Source organism: Corapipo altera, unplaced genomic scaffold, assembly GCF_003945725.1.
Source record: "Corapipo altera isolate COAL_440 unplaced genomic scaffold, ASM394572v1 77b, whole genome shotgun sequence".
Classification (NCBI taxonomy): Eukaryota; Metazoa; Chordata; class Aves; order Passeriformes; family Pipridae; genus Corapipo; species Corapipo altera.
Genome location: NW_020884933.1, coordinates 2,247,993 through 2,270,252, shown reverse-complemented (window position 1 = coordinate 2,270,252; position 22,260 = coordinate 2,247,993). Strand labels below are relative to the sequence as shown.

Sequence of the window (22,260 nt, the reverse complement as noted above, 5' to 3'; positions counted from 1 at the left end):
TCCCACATCCCACCCTCTCCTACATTCCACGCTGCATCCTGCATCCCACCCTATCCCGCATCCCACATCCCACCCTGCACCCTGCTCTGCATCCCACGTCCCATCCTGCATCCCATATCCTGTGCTGCATCTCACATCATACCCTGCTCTGCATCCTGCATCCCCCCCCGCATCCCACATCCCTGCCAGGGCATCCCGAGAGGACAGTGGCACACACATTCCACTGGGTGATGCTGTGTCCGTGCCAGGGCCGAGCTGGCACAGATAACAAAGGCTGGACTCTCACCCTGGACACGGATCCTGATCCCGCTCTGCTTCCCAAATCCGACGGTGGCCTGTGCTCGGCACCTTTTGGGCGTTCCCGGAGCCCATCCCGGCCCCATTTGCCCCCCGGAGGAGCCCAGCACGCCCGGGGATCGCTGCAACACTGGGAATTTTTTTTTCTCGAGCAGGAAGCTGAAGCATTTCCTCCTCCAGCGGGGCCGCCGGTTGCCGAGCGGGTTTTGCAATCCGTAGGTTTCAGTTCCCGGGGTGGGGAGGTGCCTCTCGCCGCCCCGCGCTTGTTTGCTCGTAATTACTTTTTTTTTTTTTTTTTTTTTTTTTTTTTTTTCTTCGCGTTTCCTGCCCCGACACGTCCCGGCCGGGGTGGTTTTTGGCAGCGCTCGCGGCTCGGTCCATGCGCAGCCTTCGCGTGGTGCTGCCGGCGAGGTTGGAGCTGCCCAGGGGAACATCCTTGGCCGGCGTTTCCCTGCGCCTTGCCAGGCAAGGACGGATCAAAGGCTGGGATTTGGTGGCCAGCGGCCCCCGGGGTGACCCCTCTGCTTCCCGCTGGAGATGCAGAGCACCCCCAACTACCTCTGGAGCACCGAGGACCTCCTGGGCCAGGGAGCCACAGCCTGTGTCTACAAAGCTCGCAACAAGGTGAGCGGGGGCAGAGGTGGGGGCAGGAACCCCGAAGCCACGGAGCCCCCGTTCCCCCCATCCCTCCTGCCCCTGTTCCCCTCCGCTCGCCCTCCCGGCAGCTCCCAGGCTGGGCAGCAGCCCAGGGGCTACTTTGGGTTTTGTTTTCATTTTCTATGTGGCTCCTTCCCCTGGTTCTGCGGGTGGAGGGCGGTTTTTGGGGTGCTCACAGCCGGGTCCTGCTCACCGGCTGCCGGATTCCCGAGCAGCGCAAGGGGGAAGAAACTGTTTTCCGGGGAATGCCCAGAGGTTTTGAAAACCCCATCCCCGGCTATTTGCATACTTCATGCAAACACTTGCCAGGCTTGGAACAGACTCTTCTGCTCACCAGCCTTTGAAGTTTATTGAGCAAACTGCAGGCGCAGGGCAGGAGAGGCGGCTGCGAGGCTGGGTTGGGAACATCCCCATCCCGTGCAGAGCTGACAAGGAGCTGCCAGCCCCGGCTCCAGCTGGGAACTTTTTATGGAGCTGAATAAACACGCTGATATGCAGCACGTGGGTGCAGGGACAGGAAGCAAAGGGAGGTGAATACCAGCAGTTTGCTTGTGCAGAGGAGAGTCGACGTCATTTGCATCCCAGGCGGGATGTGGGATCAGTAACGGAGCTCCTTTGAATGAGAATGGCATCACCTCCCATTTCCTTTTTCTCTTTTTCCTCTTTTCCCAGAAATCAGGGGAGCTGGTCGCTGTGAAGGTGTTTAACAATGCCAGCTACCTCCGGCCTCAGGAGGTCCAGATGAGAGAGTTCGAGATGCTGCGGAAGCTGAACCACAAAAACATTGTCAAATTATTTGCCGTGGAGGAGACAGTAAGTGGGACCCCATCTGGGAAGCCCCCAGCTGGGAATCCCTCAGCTGGGAATCCTGCTGTGCCCACTGGGCCAGTGCCACAGGGGTGTGGTCTGAGCTGCAGGAGAGCAGTGATGGTCCTGCTCTGCCACCTCTTCTCACCACCCTCTGTCTCAGCCCAGCCCTTCAGCACTGGGAGCACTGGTGGCACTGGGACACCGGGCTGGAGCAAGGATGTGACCTGCTGTTGTCCCCTGGCCAGGCAGGTGGCACAGTGGGGACGTTCTCCAGCACTGGTTTGGCCAAGCAGGAGAAACCCAGGGATCCACCAGCTGAGGGAGGGGATCTGATCCTGCCTGAGTGAGGGGGACAGGCCCACAGCTGGGACACAGGGCCAGCTGAGCCCTCACAACATCTCCCACCACAGGGCAGCAGCAAGCAGAAGGTGCTGGTGATGGAGTACTGCTCCAGTGGCAGTTTGCTGAATGTGCTGGAGGACCCAGCAAATGCCTTCGGCTTGGCCGAGTCCGAGTTCCTCATCGTGCTGCAATGTGTGGGTGAGTGGGGGGGTCCGGGACCACCAGCCCCCTGTCACCACCACCAGCCCCCTGGGACTGAGACCCTGCAGGCTGGGGACCTCATGGTGCTGGTGAGACCCTGCAGGCACCAGCCATGGGGTTTGGAATGAGGGGCCAGGAATTGCACCTCTGAATGGGGTGGGGTTGAGCTCCAGGCCCACGGGGCTGAGGGTTTCTCCTTGCAGAGCTGCTCTGGGAAGCAGCTGTGGGAACAGGCTGTGCCCCACGATGGAGGAACACCAGGGCACTGCTCCTGTGCTCACACATCCTCTCCATCCCCACAGTCACACTGGTCCCCACTTCAGAGCAGCCACCCTGGGGTTTGTCCCCTTTCCAGCCCTTCACACATTCCTAAATTCGAGCAAAGCCCGCTGGAGCCCAGTGCCCCAGCCCCACGCAGGAACTTCCCCGTGTGCCCAGTGGCAGGGATGAACCACCTCCGTGAGAACGGCGTTGTCCACAGAGACATCAAACCCGGGAACATCATGCGGCTGATGGGGGAGGACGGGCAGAGCGTCTACAAACTGACCGACTTTGGGGCCGCCCGAGAGCTGGAGGACGATGAAAAGTTTGTGTCTGTCTATGGGACAGAGGAATATCTTGTGAGTAGAGCGTGTCCAGTCTGGTGGCCAATCTATCCCTCAATCCGACAGCTGGGTGAACTGTAGGGAGAGACACAGCGACGTGGAGAGCCTGATATTAAAGGGTCTATATTTTTGAAAGAGGGGGGAGGGCTCAGCTTTTTTGTTGCAGAGTCATAGGTGATGGTTTTTGGGGAGGATCCAGTGCTGCTTTTTGGGAGGATCCAGTGCTGCTGTGCTTCCCCCCGCAGCACCCCGACATGTACGAGCGGGCCGTCCTGCGCAAGCCGCAGCAGAAGGCGTACGGGGTCACCGTCGACCTCTGGAGCATCGGTGTCACCTTCTACCACGCTGCCACCGGCAGCCTCCCCTTCGTGCCCTTCGGGGGGCCCCGCAGGAACAAGGAGATCATGTAGGTACCGTGCCCAGCCTCGGTGTGGGGAGGTAGGACTGCAGCCGGTGGCCCCCGGGGGCTGTGGCACCGTGGGGTTCCGTGATGCACTTTACTGCTTGTTTAATCCCATGTAGAACTCAGAGCCCTGACATGTACCTGGCATACACCTGTGAAGTGTGTGTGCTGCGTGGGAAAGAATCTGTGCCATGTTTGCCAGGTTTTCCCTCTGAATGGGATGGTTGGATGGGGCTCTGAGCAGACTGATCTAGTGGGTGGCATCTCGTGGGTTGGAACCGGATGGTCTTTTAAGTTCCCTTCCAATCCGAACCATGCTGTGACTCTATTATTCTATAAAATGCATTCCCATGACTTTGTGGCTAAACAGCTGGAAGAGGAGACAGGGTTAATGTCTTCTTGGAAGTTTGTGACTGTTTCTTGCAGCATTTTCCCTCTAGGTATTTTTTTCTCTCTGTGAATTATCTCTTTCCCAGCCCATCCATACTCTGCCCTTTCCCTACCCGAGGGACACCCAAATGGAGGTCACTTGACTCGTTTCAGCAGCAATTGCCTTTCCACAGGTACAAAATCACCACTGAGAAGCCTCCTGGAGCCATTGCAGGGATCCAGAGGCAGGAGAACGGGAACATCGAGTGGAGTTATGAGCTGCCCATCACCTGCCGCCTCTCCGTGTGAGTGTCCTGTGCCAGGGTGGGATCCCACCACAGTTCCCACATCCTGGCACCACCTCAGACAGCACAGAGGGGGTTTATCGAGGCAGCTAAGCTTTTCATCTGTGAGTGTGAGAGCTCTCAGACCAGGTTTTTGCTTTACAGCCAGGAAAAGGGGGTGCAAGGCAGGGCAAGCTCAGCACAGGATCTCCCGTCCCCGCGGCCGCCGCGTTCGTGGCTCGGGGTTACACCAGTCTGTGCAAACATCTCTCCTTCTGCTGTTGCAGGGGGCTGAAGGACCAGCTGATCCCCATTTTGGCTAACATCCTGGAGGCTGATCAGGAGAAATGCTGGGGATTCGACCAGTTTTTTGCAGGAACCAATGACATTTTGCACAGGATCGTGGTGGACGTGTTCTCCCTGCAGCAGGCTTCCTCCCACCGCATCTACATCCACTCCTACAACACGTAAGGCTGTGTTAAAAGCAAATTTGGGAGTCAAGCTTAAGAGCCCCAGCCCCTCATTTTACTAGGTGAACCTTGGGGCAGCACCTCTTCCCCTTGCACCACACCTAAGCCAGGTTAAAACAAACCAGGCTCAAAACAGCCTTTGCTGGGAGCACACTAACTGGGAGCTGTGGGCACACAGAGAATTCCAGGGAGGTGTCCAGGCTCTGCTGACCTTGTGGGATATTTTGCTAAGAGAAAATATCAACATTTTGGTGTTTTGAGGGCAGCAGGCTGCTAAAGCCATGGAAATCTGAGCTTGTCCCCACCCTTTCATTCCTTTTCAATTTCAGTACCACCAAGTTTTTAGACGCTGTCTTCAAACAAACGAACATAGTCCCTCACCATCAAGAATACTTTTTTGAAGGACACCTGTACGAGCTGGATCCCAATCTCCAAGCTCACAATTTCTGCAAAACCACAGAGAGCAGCCCCCTGACCTTGCTGAGCACAGCTGAGCACCCCGAGGACGTGGTGGGGGTCCGGTACAGAGACCGTGAGTACCCGTGGCTGGAGATGCTCATGGCACGAGGGCGGGTGTAGTGAGAGGGATTTGCTTCAGTTTTTATCCCAAGAGCTTTCCCATTCCCATTCCCTATCTGGGTGATGGGCCCATGTTGTGGGTGATCCCTGAGCAATGTTGGACCCTGATCCCGGTTCCCAGCAGGGTTCCAAGTTCACCAGACCGGTCCCCAGGCCCTGGAGCAGTGCCAGCCAGTGCTGCTCCCATTTCCTACTTCCAGGTGGTGCCAGTCCCCATTCCCAGAACTGATCCCTGTTCCCAGCAGTGAGGAGTGCCGTTTCCCAGTGCTGGATCCTATTTCTGATGCCAGTTCCTATTCCTGTTGCCAGTTCCCATTCCCAGTGCCAAATCCAGGTCCCATTTCTGCTCCCTGGTGCAGGGCAGGAGGTGGAGGGACTGTGCTGCTGGAGCAGGATTAGGAGGTTTCAGGGTCAGTTTTCCCCTGCCATGTGCTGGTGCCCCACGTACCACACCGGGCTTTGCAGGCAATTCCTGCCTTCATCCATGTTTCCTAAATATTTTGGAGGGCTGCACTGAGCCTCCAGCAACCCAGCAGCTCCTGTGCCCAAGCTCCTGAGTGGCTGCAGGGTTTGTTGGTGGGTGTGAGATGTCCCAAAGCCCCCTGACCGCCGTCTGTCTTTCCAGCGGCACTTGAGTTCCCGAAGTTTGTCCCCAAGGTGGACGTGGTGGCCGACTGCAGCACAGCCAAGGTAGGTGGCAGTGCCCAGGGGGTTCAGGGAGGGGCCCGTGGTGCAGCCTCAGGCCACTTTTTTGGTGCCCTTTGTTTCTCAGAGCGCGGTGGGCGCCGCACACCAGACCCTGCGCATCGGGCAGGCCCTGCGGCGCGGCCGGGAGCTGCTGGCCAGAGGCCTCCACTGGGTGATGTGAGTGTCAGGGACACCCTGGGGAGGGTGGAAGAAGGTGGGACATGTCCCTTCCCAGGTGTTCAGTTAAAGCACTTGGGGTTTTCCATCCTCTTCAACCAGTGCGGGACCACTGGGGATGGTGGGACGGGGTCCTGGGGTACCGGGAGGGAGCAGAACATAAAGACCAGGATGGACCCACACAGGGGACACAAGTGCCAGGCTGTGAGGGGGCTGCACCTGTAGGAAAATACCCCTCAGTGTTGTGAGGGTGGTTCTGTCCCCACTTGTTAGTTTTGAGTAATTTTTTTCAGTTTAGGGGATGCTGAGGAAAAAGCATTGTTATTATCATCATCATCATTATTATTATCATTATTATTATCACCATTGTAATAATTATTATCATCATTATTATTATCCTCATCATTATTATTGCTATCATCATTATTATTACCATCATCATCATTGTGCATTTCACTGTGGAAGGTGTATCTGCCCACGGCAGGGGGTTGGAATGAGATGATCTTTAAGGTCCCTTCAAACCCAAACCACTCCATGATCCCATGATGATTTTTGCTGTCCCACTCATTTCCTTCAGGGCAGGAGCCTCATGTGCAGTGGCAGGACCAAAACCCAGGAGCTGCACCCAGTTTTAGGTGCATCCAGCCCCCCTTTTCTGAGAGAAGCCACCAGCTCCATCCTCCCCACCACCACATGCAGCTGGCCCCGGGATGGAGTTCCTGATTCCAGGGAGCACGTGTTGGACGGGCTGTTTTCTCTCTTGGCAGAGGGGACCTGAAAACAGAGTGCTCGAGGATTTTGGAGCAGAGGAGGGGGGCTCTCTCAGTGCTCAGCTGCCTGCAGCTCACCGAGGTGAAGACCCGTGTGCTGTAAGTGTGGCCTTGCAGGTGCTGGGCTGTGGCAGAGAAAATATGGGGCTCTCAAAGGTGAATTATCAGAAATCAGGACAATTCCAGGAATAACCTTGTATCTGGGAGGTAGGAGGCTTTTTCACTGTGTGTTGAGGCTGCAGGAAATGAGCCCCTCTGGCTGTTTGTCCCTGTTAGCTTCAGTTTTTAATGATCCCTGGTTTCACAGGAGCCCAGAGTTTAATCCTGGCTGTGGCTCCTTCTCCAGGGTTTTCCAACTGTTACAGCCCATGAGCTGCAGAGTTAAGTGCAGGAATGGGACAGGGCTGCTGCTCCAGCTCGGGGCAAAGGGAAAAAGAGCTGAGTTAAAATAATGGGCAGGATGGCACCAGCTGCCAGGGCCCCTCTGGGGTCTGGCCCCCACCACCAACCTGCTCCCTGCAAACAGCCCTGGAGAGCTGGGCACAGGGAGCCTCAGCAGTGCTGGGATGGGTGGCAGCCCCTGGTGCTGCATTCCCATGGATCCAGCATCCCTCCTCAAACCATCCATGGTGAGATGTCTGGTTTCCATTCAAAAGTCTCCACTAATGGAGCTGAGTTACAGAGGAACCCTGGGCTGCCCTCGACCTTTCCAGTCCCCACATTCCCACCCGGCTGCCCCGGGGGGGGGGAAGCTGAACCCATTTAAAAAGCAACCCAAGGATATTTTGCTCTTCTCTTTTGTTGTAGTTGTAGTGGAGAATTCTTTGCTGCTGGGTAGCTGTTCTTTTATTCTTTGCCATTTAGCAAGTCTCTTAATTTTCATTTCATCTCAAATAAAAAAAAATAAAATAAAAAAAATAGGGACACATGGTTCCCATTGAGTTCAGCAGGATTAGAGCAGGGCTGTAGTGCCAAGAGCAGTAATGCTGCAGCTGGATGCTCTGGCTCATCCATCCCTTCCAACATGCTCTGGATCAGGGATATTTCTGCTGACTTAGCCCTCCCGTGCCAGCTGCAGGGAGTCAGACAGCATCTGATCTGGCCTAAAGCCAGCGGGTATGAAACCAGCAATTTTTGGAACAAATTGGCCACAACGGGGTGAGTTTTTACCAGATCAGCACTTTGCATCTTGTGGCTCAGATCTGTCACCCCTTGGATATAACTTTGGGTGAGTTGTTGCCCGAGGAAACCACCTCCCAGCTCTGCAGGAATCCAGCACTGGCTCCACCGTGGGATGGGTTCTCCTTGCCCAGGTGATGCTGCCTCTGGCTCATGTTCCACTACAGGAATATTCATATTCTGGCTTTCCTCAGGTACGAGGCTGTTCCTGCAGGCAGTGGGGTGCCAGCTGTGATGGACATGGCCATGGTGAAGACAAGGCTGCAGAGGGTGAGCCCCCACCCCGGGGTGGAGGAGCATCCACAGCTTCCAGAGCTGCCGGTCCCAACCTCTCCTCCTCACCCACAGGTCGCAGAGGAGCTCTCTCAGTGCTCCCACAACATCTTTGACTTCCAAGGGGCGCTGGATGGGATTTTGTCCGAGCTGGTGAAGGACAGGCAGCAAGTGCACCACGACAAAAGGTTTGTGGTGAAATCCCTGATGACACTTCGCTATTCCCCCCTGGATGGAGCAGCTTTGCTGTGGGATCCATGCAGGGCCATGCACAGCCCTCACTGTGATGTCCCTGCACACAGACACGGGGAGCAGCAGTGACTCTGAGCTCAGATTTCACCCCAAAAGTGCTCATTTCACCCCAACCTCCCACCCTTCCTCTCAGGGGGCCTCACACCTCCCTCCATGTCCCATTCCAGCATCCAGCAGATCGAGTGCTGCCTGGAGAAGATGCAGCTGATCTACAAGCAGTTCAAGAAGGCCAGGACGTGTCTGAGTGAGTGATGGGGAGGGGGGACACGAGGTGTGGGGCTGCAACAGGAATGTCCCTGTGCTGGTGGAAAAATGGATGGTTTCACTTTGCTGGGTTTAAGTTATTTCATAGAACCATCAAACCACAGACCTGTTTGGGGTGGAAGGGACTTTATAGATCATCTATTTCTGTGCCATGACAGTGGCCCCAGGGTCTGAGCCCTAAAAATCCCCTTGAGTGATTCCTGTGTGTTGTGAAATTGCCTATTTATTGGGGTGTGAACAGGAAAATATGTGGTGAGTGGTGACCTGTGTCTTTCCTCTTCAGGGCTGGGCTACAATGAGGAACAAATACACAAGCTGGATAAGTGAGTCCCAACCCTCTCCCCTTTCCAGGACCTGCCCCTTACTGTGTCCAGACCGGTGTTTGGTGGTTCTGATTAAATCCTAAAGGGATATAAAATGTTCTCTGGTCGCCAGTGTTGTCAGAGGGCACCTGTAAGAGGTTCCTGTGATGGTTCATCCAGGCAGGATCTTTCACAGGGAAGTTTTCAAGCTGTGAACTATTTCAGATGAAGAAGTCAGAGAACCTTTGGGGACAGAGAGCTGCTGTTGGGCCAAATCCCTGTATTGGTTGTGGGGATAAGCACATTCCAGCCCATTGCTCACACAGGGCTTAGTTTGGGGCTATTTATTACTGAGATGCTGATTTAGGAAGTGTCCCTGCTTTCATATCTGCTTAACTTCCACTGGGAGTGAAGTGCCTGATGGGTTTTGTACCTTTAAAAATCCTCCTTTCTGTTTCCACTGAAATCAGGGGAATTTAACACAGGCAAGAAATAAAAATGCCCACTTCAATATATACTAGGAAGGCTGAAATTTCACAGGCAGCTCCTTTAACTCAATTAATCTTCAGTCTAACACTGAACATTTGCCTTAAATTCCAAGGCAAAGACTACTCAGAAGTGCCCTGGAGGGGATGACAGCCCAACTGAGCATCCCCCCCAAAACCTCTTGCTCCCCTTCATCACAATTAGGGCTTGTTTTCTCTGTCATACTGATCCAAAATTCATTACTGAGCATCCAGCCCCTCTTTCTCTATTCAGCAGCCAGCTTTAGGTCTCTGGCCACGTGAGCTGTGATGTTCATTTTCATACATATAAGGAAGTAACACTCTTCTCTCTTTGTTTTCCTGGTTTTAGGATGAATTTAGGGAACCTGGCCAGGAAGGTTCTGTCGATTTTCCAGAATGATTGTGTCCGGCAGTACGAGAAGGCCCTGGCCCTCCACAGTAGCAGGATGAGGTACCAACCCCCTTTGGGGGGTTGGGGGCTCTGGATTTGGGACCCTGGTGTGGATGGGAGAGGGAACTTTCCAGTAACCCAGGATTTCTGAGTTCTCTTTGCTATGGATCAAGTGCTGAGACGGGGATGGAGATGATGATGTTGGGAACTGCTGAGGGACTGCAAAGGGGTAACAAGCCCTCAAAGCAGCTGGAAACCCCACTTTGTGGCTTCTAGCCCATGCCATGTATTCTGCCCTGTTATTTAAAGTTTATTTTTTAAAAAAGCCCCTAAACCTGCAGCTCTTTCCTGGCTCTCTGGGTGGGGAGAGGTTATTTTAGCAGGACAAAATTGGTATTGAGACAAAGAGATCTACTTACAGGGAATGATCTTCTGTTAAATGGTGCTTGGGGAATAATGCAGAGCAAATTACCCTAAGGTGATGGAGAGCAATCCACCAGCCAGGGCAGCAACAAAGAGCAGGGAGGGGGAGGCAGTTGGGAAGAGGATGGTGCAAGGATTGGATTTTCATTGCTTTTAGAGAGGAGCATCACTGCCCTGGGCTGCCAGTGTGGGCAGAGGGAGTTTATGGACTTCCTTGGAATTAAACCCAGCTTTTGACCTGGTCCTGGTTTTGATGGGGAGTAGCCCCGTGTAGGATTTGCCAGTGGGGGGGATTTTTAGGCTGGAAGTTTGTCTCAGAAATGCTCCAGAAGCCGCAGGCAGGATCTGTCCTGTCCCTGTCCTCTCCCAGCCTTCTCCCTGCCTCCTTTCCTGCCTTCTCCCAGTCTTTTCCCAGCCTTCTCCCATTCCCAGCCCCAGCTCCTGCCACCGGGGGTTTCCACGCAGCAAACCCTCACTCAGGGGCAGGTTTCACTCTGGGGACAGGAGCTCTGTCCCACAGTCCCCCCATACACACACATCCCATCCCAAGGCAGTGAAATCTCCCTTGGCTTCACCGGGAATTTTGTCTTGGGATGAGATTCCTCTGGATGTGGAGCTCCACAAAATCCATGCAGGACAGGAGCCTTGTCTGCACTAAAGCAGGATTTTACCTCTGCTCATAGGGAGGGGAAAAAAGCCTCTTCATGTTTTCCTGGAGTATTTTTGTACCTGTTTTTCTGTCCTTAGGGAGAAAGCATCGTGAGTCACAGCTGGGATATTTTTAATTTATTGCTGCTTCAGTTCTAATTGTCCTGTTTTGGGTTGTTTCCTGCCAGGGTTTGTGGTGTGGTGGCTGGGTTTTTTTGGGGGACTGGAGGTGGATCATCCACCTGAAATATTCTTTCCTTTGTTTTTTTAAAGCCAAAACGAATGTGTTTTTTTTTAATATACAACCCATGATGTGCCTGTTGGGTGTTGGGTGCAGCACCAGGGAGCTTTTTTGGGTAGATTCTCAGCCCTCCATGGGACACAGAGTGCAGAGCTGCTGGCAAAAGTGATGGGCCTGAGCTGTCTCTCTCTTACAAGCAGCACTTTCCCTAATTAATTTGCTATTAATGCTGCTTGGATAACCTGGCTGTGGTGACTTAACAAAGCTGCAACTGTAATTTCAACACTGCTCTGACTCACTTGCTTTCCTTCAGGATTTTAACTTGGATCCAGAAAGGTCTGCAGAAAGCAGTGCAGAGTTAAAACACATAAAAGAATTAATGATCCCCACCGATGCCAAACACTGACTGGGAATTTCGTAATCATTTTCTTTTCTTCCTAGGAAAGTTTGTGAGATAAAGAAGCACCTGAAGAGGCTCAGCAACCGCATCAGCACCTGCAGTGTGGAGATGATGGAGTGCCAGGACTGCCTGCAAGGTGTAGGTGTCCAGAGGGTCCTGCCAGGGATGCAGCTCCACAGTCTCTCCCTGCTCCCTGACCATGCTCCTGCTCCCCTCTCCCAGCTCCCACCGGGTGCAGGAGCACCTGGTTTAAGTAGGGAAACCCTGGAGTGTTTTTAAACAACTTGCTGCAGTTCTTTGTGGCTGATCCCACACTGGAGATCTTGTTTTGCCCCCACAGTGCGAGCAGGGAATGGGGAAACCTTTGGGCAGGGTAACCCCAGGTCGCCAGGATTGCCTGGCACAGGGGATCTGTCCCCAGCAAATGGGAGCTGCAGCAGCAGAAAAATGATGCTTCACCTCCAGCTGCCACAATAAAGTGGCTGATCAGCTGGGGCACAACTTCCTGGGAGGTGTCCTGGTCCTTTGGTGGTTTTATTTTGTTTGTCCTGGAGAAGTGGGTGTGCTGGGTGTGCTGTCACTTCCTGGGGGTTTACCCAGGCAGGCACTGCATCCCCCCGGGGTCAGACCCCCAGACAGCCCCTGCTGTGGGGGCTGCCAGGTCTCTCCATCTCTGCAGGCTCTGGACAGGTTTCTCCAGATGGAGAAATGGAGTTTGGCCCCAGTTCCTCCCGTGCCTTCCCCCGTCCATCCGAGCCAGGCACGCCAGGAGATGGCTCTTCGGTGAGTCTCTTGGAAGTCTTTTGGAAGAGGGTTTTGGGGACAGCCCAGCTCCTTGGAGAGGAGCAGAACCTCCTGCTGCTCATCCCCTGCAATGGGGCGAGGGCTCTGTGTCCACAGGGCTGGAAAACTCTGTGCCAAGCCCTTCACTGTGGCTCTGCCGGGCGTGATTCCTGCTCTGTGACCCCTGGGACATCCCAGCCCTTCTCCCGTGGGAAGCAGGGGCTGAGCAGGGCAGGAATAAGGGGCTGGTCGTGTCCCTGCAGGATGCAGGAGCTGCTGGAGCAGATGAGGTCAGTAAGTTGTGATCTCCAGTTCAACAACAGCATCATCGAGCGGTGAGTGAGAGCCCCCAGAGGCAGAATTCCTGCTCCTTGCACCAGGAGATGTGGGCACACCCCTGGGAAGGGGGTGGAGGGTCCGGGTGGGCTCCCTGAGAGCTCCAGTGTGGGAGCTGTGCCTGGTGCTGAGCACAAGCACAGTCACCCATGAGCTGGTTCAGTGGGGGTTTTAATGTCACCAAATTTACACCAAAGTCTGGCAGCAGAAGAGTTTATCTTTCTTGGGGGTTTAACCATGGTAATCAGCAAAGCTCTGTCATTTCTATACCCTCTTTCCAGCCTTTTTCCTGTGCTGCCCAACTGCTGACTGCCACAGAGAAGTGGATGCTTTCTCCTTCTGTATAAAACTGTGTAAACCCAGCATGTACTGCAGAAAAAAACCCTGATTTTCCTCCTCTGCCACCTTTTTTGAGGCTCTTGAGGCAAATTGAGAGTAAGAGCATGCAGATCAGAATGTCAGACAGTTTAAAAAAGCAAAAAAGAAATTGCAGATTCACCCCAGCCCTGTTTTTAGAGGACCCAGTGGGGTGTTGCAGCACATCCACTGTGAATAAGGGGATAAGAAAGGTTGTGTTTGCTTTCTCTAGGAAGAGCTCATCCCAAAAGACACAGGAACAGGGCCAAAGCTTAGTGCCTGGCTAGAGCTGTAGTTTGGGATTGCACGTGCCCAGGTGACCCCTCTCTAGCCTAAAGCCTTTGGTTTTGTCCCTGCAGGTTGGGAGGGGCTGCTCCCACCCCTGGTGTTTGAGGGACGTGGTGAATGTGCAGCTGCTGAAGCAAAACCACTTCCCAGCACGAGGAAACCTCAGCACTTGGGGAGCCATGGGGCACTGGTGTTTGAGGAGCTCTCTGTGTCCTACCTCTCTGCCCCAGCACTTTTGCACGTTCACCAGCATTAGCTCTGAGTGCCTTCAGCCTCTGGAAGTTTGACCAGAACATTGAGTGGGGTTTCATTTTTCTTTATTTTTAAAAAGTGCTTGAAGGACTCCGTGGTGTTCTGGCTTCTCTGTATCACCGTGTCAGATGAAGAAGAGGCCAGACCTTTTGTCTTCTTACTTATTTAGGGATTATTTCCACTTTTAACCTACTTCTTCTCCCTGGGGCATCATGGAGTGGGGCAGGAGGGATTGCTGATGGATGAGAGACCGGATCCAGCCCGGGAGGTGATGGCAGAGGGAATGTGGGAGTCACAAACCTCTGCCCCTGGGCACTGCAGCTTCTACTCCTGCTACAGGGCTTCTCCTCAGCCCAGCCCCGTGCCTGGGCTGCTGAGGGCTGTGGGAGGGGGAAGCCAAGGGAGGCTTCTCCTTTTTGGTACATTTCTATAAATATAATCTCGTTCTGTGGATGCACATGGGGGTTGTGCCTTCTCCAAACAACCCTGGACTCAAAATGTGGCTCCAGCCACCAAACCCAGGGGTGCTACTGAATGCCAAGGCAAAATCTCAGATGAGAGGCCTCCCACGAGCCCTCTCCAGCCACACCACTGCAGGAGAAATCAGGGATATTCCTTTTTCTTTTAGATAAAAGATGGAAAGAAATCCCAAGCAGCCCCCCCTGCCTTTGACATGAAGGATGTGTTCACCCATGGGGGTGGCAGAGCAGGGATGGGGACAGGAGGGACTCCAGCAGGTGCTCTGTGGGGGTGGCTGTGAGCACCTGGAGCTGCCTTGGGAATGGCATTCCCAACATTTCACTCCTGTTACGCTCCAGAGAAATGAGGCTGGAGAGGAAACACGTTACCCCCCTCCTTGTTGTCCCTCAGGGCAGCACACAGAGAACTGTGGGAGGACCCTGGTGGCAGGGCTGTCCCAGCTTTTCCTACTGGTTTGTGACCTTGGGTTTGATGAGGAGCTGTAATTCCCTGGATATCAGCCAGCAGCAGCATGAGGAGCAGTGATATGGGATGCCTGGGATCTCGGGAGCATTAGATGGTATCAGGGAGATATCTGTGGGAAGGGTCAGTCACACCTCCCCCCATCCACCTCTCCCTGCCCATCCCCAGTGTGATTTATGGGCTGTCACCCCAATCCCACCCCCAAATCCCATCCTGCAGCAGAGGGGAGCAGCATTCCAGCTGCATCCAAAGCTGGGCACAACAACAGCTCCCATCCCACTGGGATCAGACAGAGGGATTTACACCTGGGGGGCTCCTGGCACATCAGTGGGCACATTGCCTTGGCTTTCCCCACCCCTCCCTGGCACACACCCATGCAAAGACACAACAATCCCTGCCCTGGGCTCTCTGGGAAGCCCTGGCCCCCCAAATCCTCCTGCTGGGGAAGGGGCTGCATTGCTGGGGCTCACAGTGGCAGCAAACAGGGCTTGGGAAGCTCAGGCCCCCCAGGTTGCACTGGTGTCAGGGGGTATTAAAAGATGTTGGGATTCATTCCTGTTCCCTGCACAAAGCCCTTCCCTTTGTGCAAGCCTGGTTACTCCAGGGTGCAAACTGGGACTGGCTGCTGGGGATAAAGGAGGCTGGAGGAGGGACTGGGGATCCAGGACTTGGGGAGCATCAGCACCAGCAAAATCCAAGGGTGGGGGACCCTCTGCAGCTCCCAGGGACTGACTGTGCATCTGGAAGGAGAGGCTGGGCCATCAGCCAGGCAAGCAAATGTGTCAGTCAGCAGTGGGGATGCTCAGAGGGCCTGCCCAGACCTGCCCTCCAGGGAAAGCACAGCACCCAACTCAGCCCTTCGCCTTTCCTCCACTTCCCTCCCCAGCACCTCTTCTGGAGGTGACACCTGAGCCAAACCTCCAGCTGAGTCTGGGCCTGTCGTGGCTGTTCTGGCTGTCCAAGGGTTGCCCCCAGCCCGAGAACCAGGACTCAGGTTATCTGGCAGTGCCCAGGGGTTGAGAGACAGCAAAGACAGAGCAAGGAGCTGCCTGCTGTGGATGCTCCTGGGATGGACCCAGAAGCAACTCTTTCTAATCTCTGCTGGGAGACAGAATCGTGGGATGGTTTGGGTTGGAAGGGATCTTAAACACCATCTCATTCCAAACCCCCTGCCATGGGCAGGGACACCTTCCACAAGCTCAGGTTGCTCCAAGCCCCGTCCAACCTGGCCTTGGACACTCCCAGGGATGGGGCAGCCACAGCTTTTCTGGGAATGCCATCCCAGTCCCTCCCCACCCTCACAGAGAGGAATTTCTTCCTAATTTCCTGAATAATATATGGGGACACAAGGCAAAACAGTGCATCCCTGGAGCTGAACATCTTGCTGCCCTGAGCCTCAGCAAGGGAAAAAAGGGAACCAGGAGCAGCAGCTGCAGGGCTGTGCCCAGCTTGACTTTCTTGTAGGAACACGCCAAGGGTGCCCAGGAGCTCCCCCCGCCCAGGAAACCTTCCCCAGTGGAATTTGGCACCAAACCTTCCCATTTGTTTTAATTATAAAGACCAACATCCTGAATGTCAAACCCATCTATTTGCTGAGGAGAGGTGGAACTGAGCCATCGCTTAAAAGCTTTTCTCCTACAAATTATTTTCCAGGATCCTCCTGGTTTTCTAATGAACGTGATTTTTAATCCAGCTCGAATTCGCTGATATTCCCTGTAGGAAGGGGGCAGGGAGCCCAGGCAGGGTCTCCTGCTGCACTTCCTTGGATTCAGTGGAGCTGCACTGACTCACACCAGCTGAGAGTTTGACCTGGAACATGTTTGGCTTCCACAGAAAGGGATTTATTTCTTGGCAAAAAGAAAAAAGAGTTTTTTGCTAATAGCCCTTGTCATGCTTAAACTGCCGTAACGCAGCAGCTGCAAAGGGGACTCCTGGAATCCAAATGAAATGGGAATTTTCCTGCCAGTGTTAATTAGCTGGGTGGTTTTTTTCCCCTCTAATATTTTAACCCATGGCCTAAAAGAGCTTCATGTGCTGTCAGCCCTGAGTACCTGCAGAGACAGAGATAAAGATATGAGAAGGATAAAAACTGTGACAGGTCTCTTGTGTGGAGGTTTGAGCCAGATCTTCCTATGGGGGTGGAAAATATTACATTTATTTAGTATTTACGTGCCCTGATGCTGCAGAATGGAGACTGAAACTGTGTCCTGGGATGGCACTGGGAAAACAAAAGTCCAGAATGGCTTTATCAGGTTCTCAGCCAGGTGCCAGGTAGACCTTTGCCCTCAGAAAGGTCATTTCCTTTCTTGGAGGTGATTCCTGATACAATTAACAGCCTGAGGAGAACATAGGATAAAACTCCAGGTTTTTGTGAAACAATTTATCGAGGAATAAATCTGCTGCTGTTCTCTGGCACGAGCAGGAGGCATGAAAGTGAATCAGGATCCTGAATGGGGAAGAAAAAAACCTTCCAAAAATTAATCTTGCTGCTTAGCACAGAATAAAGCTGCAATTTTTCAAGCTGCATTATTCCTCCTTCAGTTTGAAGCTCTTATTAGGGGCTGCTTATGGCACTAGTCTGCTGTAATTCAGAGCCAGTGTTTTAATCCATCCTTTAAATTAGAATCCTTGAAAAGGATTTAGATATCCTTGGCTTATCCTGTCCTTAGGAGTACATGGGAGACATTAAATTCAGCTTCCCATGAGCCCAGAAGCCAGGATTCACCCAGCCCAGCCCTGCACTCACTGCAGCCACCTCTCACCTGGAAACCAAAGAAATTTGGGGGCAATTCTGGCTGAATTAATGTATTTCAAACCAACACGAGTGAGAGCAGCAGAGAAGGGCCAGCTTTGTCCTGCACGACTCAGAGGTGATGTGTCACCCTCTCTGAACTCCGGGCTCCACCCAGACGCGGGGAAGGGGTTACGGTGACAGGGACCTTCACATCATCTGTGACATCCAGCCCTGCTGCTCAAAGGGGGGAGTCACTTGGAGTGGCTCCAGGTCCAGCCACCCTCATTTGTGCCCCCCAAACCCTCCTTTGCCCAGGGCGGGGCTGTGCCAGCAGCTCCCCAGGCACCGCTGTCCTCTGAGCCGGAGCCGCTTGAAAATTTTGGCCACAACGTTTTGCCTTTCACATTTCCCACGACCACAGGAGCCTCAGCTGGGGGAGATAATTCCCCCCGCGTCGCGCTGGAGCCCGGCTGTCCCCGCAGCGGGGAGAGGGGATCCAGCTGCGCTTACACTCGTGATCCGCCGCATCCCGTGGGGACAAAGCCCGGGACGCGGCTGGGAAGTGGCTGCGCTCCGGGAGCAGCGCTGGTTGGAAAGCCCCTGACTTCGCTTCGTGCTGCGGGACCCCCCTGGGTGGGGATGCACAGAACACCCCCCTCCCGGGGCATCCCAGACCTCTCCAGTGGGGAGAGGTCCCCCGGGAGCGGGGATTCCCACGGGGGGGAGGCTATTGCGGGGAGGGGAATCCCACGGCGAGGAGCGTTTCCACGAGGAAGCATCGCACGGAGGGGTCCCAGGGCGAATCCTCCGGGGGGGAGGGGGTGTCCCCACGGCCCCGAGGGGCCGATCCCGGTCCCCACCCCCGCCGTGTCTCCTCCCTCCCTCCCGGCCGGTCCCAGGCGCCTGCGCTGCCCCGCTCCCGCCGCTCCGAGCCCATGGCATCGCCGGCCGTGGGGCCGTGCCCCCGCCCGCTGCCGCCCCCCGTGCCCACCTCGATGCGCCGGGGCCCCGCCGTGCCCACCCCGGGCAGCCCCTGCGGGGCTCGGGGGGCGCGGCGGCTGCGGCGGCGGCGCGGGGGAGCCCCGCGGCTCTTGCCCGACGTGCGGAGCATCTTCGCGGCGCCGCGGGACCCCCCCGAGCGAGACCGCGGCCACCGCTTCGCCCCCCGGCTCCCGCGCCGCGGATGGTGCGACCTGTGCGGGGAGGCGGTGCGGGAGCGCGCCCTGCGCTGCGACTGTGAGTGCTGGAGCCTTGCTTGAGCCCTGCCCGCGCCCTGCCTGTCCCCTGCCTTCACCCTGCCTTCGCCTGGCTGTCCCGCACCCCTGCCCTGCCCGCATCTCCGCCCGGTGCTGCCCTCCCGCATCCCTCGCTCTGCCCGCGCTCCTGTCCGGACTCTGCCCCCCGGACCTTCTCGCTCCCCTTCTCCCAGCTGTGCACCCCCCAGAATCCCACTCCGGGTCCCTCCGCCTTCCCCAGGTGGGTCCGGTCTCCGGGAGGGGCCGGGTGGGGGTCTCCGGGTGCGGGTGGTGGGCGCGGAGCTGCCGGGCGGGTTTGGGAAGTGAAGCTTTTCCAGGAAAGAGGAGATGGTCAGCTCATGGGCGGGGTTGGCATCGCGGCGAGCAGGGAGGGTTGGCGTTTGTAAAAGCTTTATGGTGAGGAGTAAAGTCCTCTGGAATTACTAAATTTACCTGAGGCTTTGCCCAAACTCCAGGGGAAAGAGAGTTCCTGCCAGTGAGGTGCCTGTCTCGTGTGAGAGACGTGCTGTGCTGGTGCTCGTGTTAGACAGGAGAGATTCATCTTTCCATCGTGTGGGAAGGGACACGGAGGGCCCGAACGAGGTGACTCAGCCGGGGCCGTGTCCCATGTCCCAGGGTGCTGCTCTGGTTCCCTGGAAAGGTGTGACCCGTGTTAGTTGTTGCAGAGGGGAAAAAGGAGGAGGTTTGAGCAGACCCGTGCCAGGGATAACTCAGTAGCCTGCGCTGTGCTCTCTGCTGGCCGTGGGACTGCTCCTCTCCAGCTCGGTCTGGAGGGAAACTTCTCTTTCAGGACAGAGCTGAAGTGCTGCACTTGGCCTTGAGGGACTTGAAAATTTGCTTGAAAATTTGCTGGTCGGGGTCAGCTGAGCCTCTTGATTTTTGGCAGAAGTTGTTAGTGCTGATGCCATTCACACAAAACCACCTGTACGTGGGTGAGGATACCCTGAAGTGTCGGCGTGGAGGGCAAGTAGCTGGTGCTGGCGGTAATTTGGGAACGATCCGTGTCCCACCGTGCTGAGCTCAGGGCTGGCTGGAGGAGGCGTCGTTGCTCATTTTTGGGTTTGTTTGGGGTGGGGGGGGGGGTTTATGCCGGGCACGTGCTGCAGCGCCAGCCTCGCCGGGGCAATTAGTGCCTCGCTCAGCCAGTTCTGGTCCTTACGCTTGGCTTTCCTTAGATTACGAATCAATTAAATGTTTCTGGTGGTGATTTGCATGGCGCGGGGCGAGCGGGGCTCTCGCAGATGCCTCCTGGTGCCGTTCGGAGTGAAGGGCAATTGGGAGCGACAGTCGCACCATATGGCCCTGCTGCATCGCATTAAGGGTTTAGCCCTGGCTGCTGTTAATTAAAGGTAACCCAGCCGTCCCCACAACGTGACACGGGGACACGCCGGGGACCTCGCTGTGTGGGGCGTTGTTTGAATGAGGACGATGTAAATCTGTTTTCTGGGGTGCACCTTTGCTTTCCACCTGCTGTTCCTGATTAACTCCCTCAAAACCTGGTAAGGGCCGGATTATCCCCCTGGGGGGCGGCAGCTCAGCCGTGTCTGGTGCACTGGAGCAAACGTGTGAATGGCTGTGCTTAAAGAAATGGCACGTTTAATAAAAATAACGTTTCTTGGAAGGCAAACAAACTTTGTCGGGGCTTTTGTCTTTCCTGGAGACCTGTCCCAGGGCTCAGGTGCAGGATGAGGTGCTGGGCTGTGGGCTTTGAAACCCTGACCTAAAATACAAATTCACAGAATTTCGTGGTGTTGTGAAACACTGTAAATAGTCGTTTTGAGGGACTTCTCCTCTGGCAGGATGTTTTCCATAGTTATATTGAAACAGATCTTAAACAGTTCTATTTCCCTTTTCATTTCAGAGAATTATTCAGACTGTGGGAGTAGTTCTGCCTCAAAAAAAACTCCCTAAACAACCAGGATGGGGGAGAGGGACACTCATAACATCATCTGCATTCCCTGTCATCTCAATAGTGATTCCCATTAAAAATGCCTGAGAGCTGCAGACGGGGTGTGCTCTCCTCCCTTGGTGAATTTTTCTTTTTCTTCTGATGCAGAGTTACTGCTTGTTTGCTTTTGACTTGCAGCCTGAGGATACTCGGGGTTTTGTTTGTACAGTTCTGGCCTATTTTTATTTCTATCAGATCTGGTTGTATTTAGTAAAATGGGAAAGCGGTGTTTATTTATTTATTGTCATTTATTATTATTTATTGTTCAAGTTGGAGAATAAGAGGCTCGGGGGGGGGGGGGGGACCTTCTTGCTCTCTACAACTCCCTGTCAGGAGGGTGATGCAGATATCTGAGATATGGGAGCCTTTTCCCTGCTTTTAGTGGGAGTGTTTAAGTCTGTTCCATGTGTGACAGACATCCAGCATGCTGCTCCCACTGGCATCAAGGTGAAGGGATGAGGAACTGGGAGCTTGGGAGTGACTGCCCCGAGCCATCCTGCTGGCATTCCTTAAAAATCCTTGTTTCTAGTCTTGGAGGGAATGCACTGGGGCAGGAGGAGTAGCTGTGCCATTTCATGCTGTGTCTTGAGTATCTCCTATCTGCTGTCTGTGGCTTTGTGCTGCTGGCACCTTTCAAAGCCTGAGTCAGTATTAAAGTAAATAATCTCAGTGTCGCAGTGTAAATGTGTCTGTCTTGCTGCCAGCAGCTTTTCCTGGCAGAGGAGCAGCTGGGAGAAGGGGGCTGGATGGGCAGGTTGCAGAGGTGCATCTTTGCCAGGGGGGTTTTTGGTGTGTTCTGGTGGGGCGGGTGCAGTTGGGTGTCGTGGTGACTAAGGCAGCTTCAAAGCCCTCAGTGTGTTTTATTGGGCTTTGGGACAGCAGAGAAACCAGGCTGGGCTTGGCACTGGAGCAGCTTCCTGATGGGAAGGGTAGACACTGGTGGGCAGTGATGGGTCAGGTTTGGGAGGTGGCTCAAGTGCTTCCCTGGCTCTCGGGGTTTCTGATGATCAGGGTGTTACCAAAATAGGGTATTATGGGCTGAAATGCTTCTTTGCAAGAAATCCACTGCAGGTCTTGGTGCTTCCCTGTGGGAAGGCTGCCTGTGAGGCACTGCCTCGAGGGAAACCTTGGAGCACGTCCAGCACCTGATGTTCTCAGTGGCAAGTGCAGTTGCACCTGAAGCAGCTTTTGATCTGCAGGTCTTGCGACACGATCTGGTTCAGTGAAGCACCTCAGCATCCAGCTGGGTTAATGCCTCTGGTCTGATGCCACCCTTATCTCCCAGAGCAGCTCCTCCTTCTGTGTTCAGGCTCTGGGCTGAATTAGTCCCTATTTCCTTAAGAAGGGAGTTGGTAAAACTCCATTTCTCCTTCTAATTTGTAGAGCAAACTGCAGTTCCAATGTTATTTGTTCCCAAGTATGTTTGCTTAAGATAACAAGTTGTTTAACGAGCCCAGCCTGGCTGGGACGAGGTTCTGCTCACACCACTGGAGCTCTGCAGGACACAGTGGTTTTTCATGTCTCTTCTTCCATCACATCCTCCCACACTCAGTCGTGTCTCTGGTCTTGCCACTGTAAATAATAATTGCTAACAGCACAGGACCCACAGTACTTTGCATTTCTGTTCCATTCAGCTGATCCAGACAGATTCCTGAGGCTTGTCCTGCTGCCAAGTGACTCGGGCAGGTGGGGATGGCGTTTGCCAGGTTGGGTGAGGGTGGGGTGGGGTGCTGGGGTGGCTCCCCCAGGCAGGGCGTTCGCTTCCCTGGGAGGAGATGGAGGTGTGGGATGGGATGGTGACCTGCCCAGAGCTGTGTGGCAGGATCCTGGGGTA

The 22,260-nt window shown here is 54.6% G+C and overlaps 1 protein-coding gene across 2 annotated transcripts; it reads left to right on the top strand.

Annotated features, from left to right (window-relative positions):
* Positions 1–620: 620 nt before the first annotated feature.
* Positions 621–13,999, top strand: IKBKE (inhibitor of nuclear factor kappa B kinase subunit epsilon). Of its 2 annotated transcripts, XM_027659932.1 has the most exons (20): positions 621–921; positions 1,627–1,767; positions 2,175–2,304; positions 2,746–2,927; positions 3,158–3,318; positions 3,879–3,989; positions 4,256–4,435; positions 4,768–4,970; positions 5,643–5,707; positions 5,790–5,881; positions 6,649–6,750; positions 8,025–8,100; positions 8,179–8,291; positions 8,523–8,599; positions 8,903–8,942; positions 9,777–9,878; positions 11,572–11,668; positions 12,210–12,313; positions 12,577–12,648; positions 13,366–13,999. In XM_027659932.1, exons 1-20 carry the CDS (start codon positions 835–837, stop codon positions 13,397–13,399), a joined length of 2,169 nt encoding a protein of 722 aa, XP_027515733.1. In that variant the 5' UTR covers positions 621–834; the 3' UTR covers positions 13,400–13,999. The 2 variants fall into 2 exon arrangements, with proteins under 2 accessions (XP_027515733.1, XP_027515734.1); XM_027659933.1 differs by lacking the exons at positions 621–921; positions 1,627–1,767 and having other exon boundaries at positions 2,201–2,304; positions 2,789–2,927.
* Positions 14,000–22,260: the final 8,261 nt, after the last annotated feature.

Bases quoted from the DNA above. Each gene is read 5' to 3' on its own strand.
- IKBKE (XM_027659932.1), top strand. From the start codon at position 835: ATGCAGAGCACCCCCAACTACCTCTGGAGCACCGAGGACCTCCTGGGC. The intron at 3,319-3,878 runs GTAGGTACCGTG...GCCTTTCCACAG, and splicing joins CGCAGGAACAAGGAGATCAT to GTACAAAATCACCACTGAGA. The intron at 8,292-8,522 runs GTTTGTGGTGAA...GTCCCATTCCAG, and splicing joins CAAGTGCACCACGACAAAAG to CATCCAGCAGATCGAGTGCT.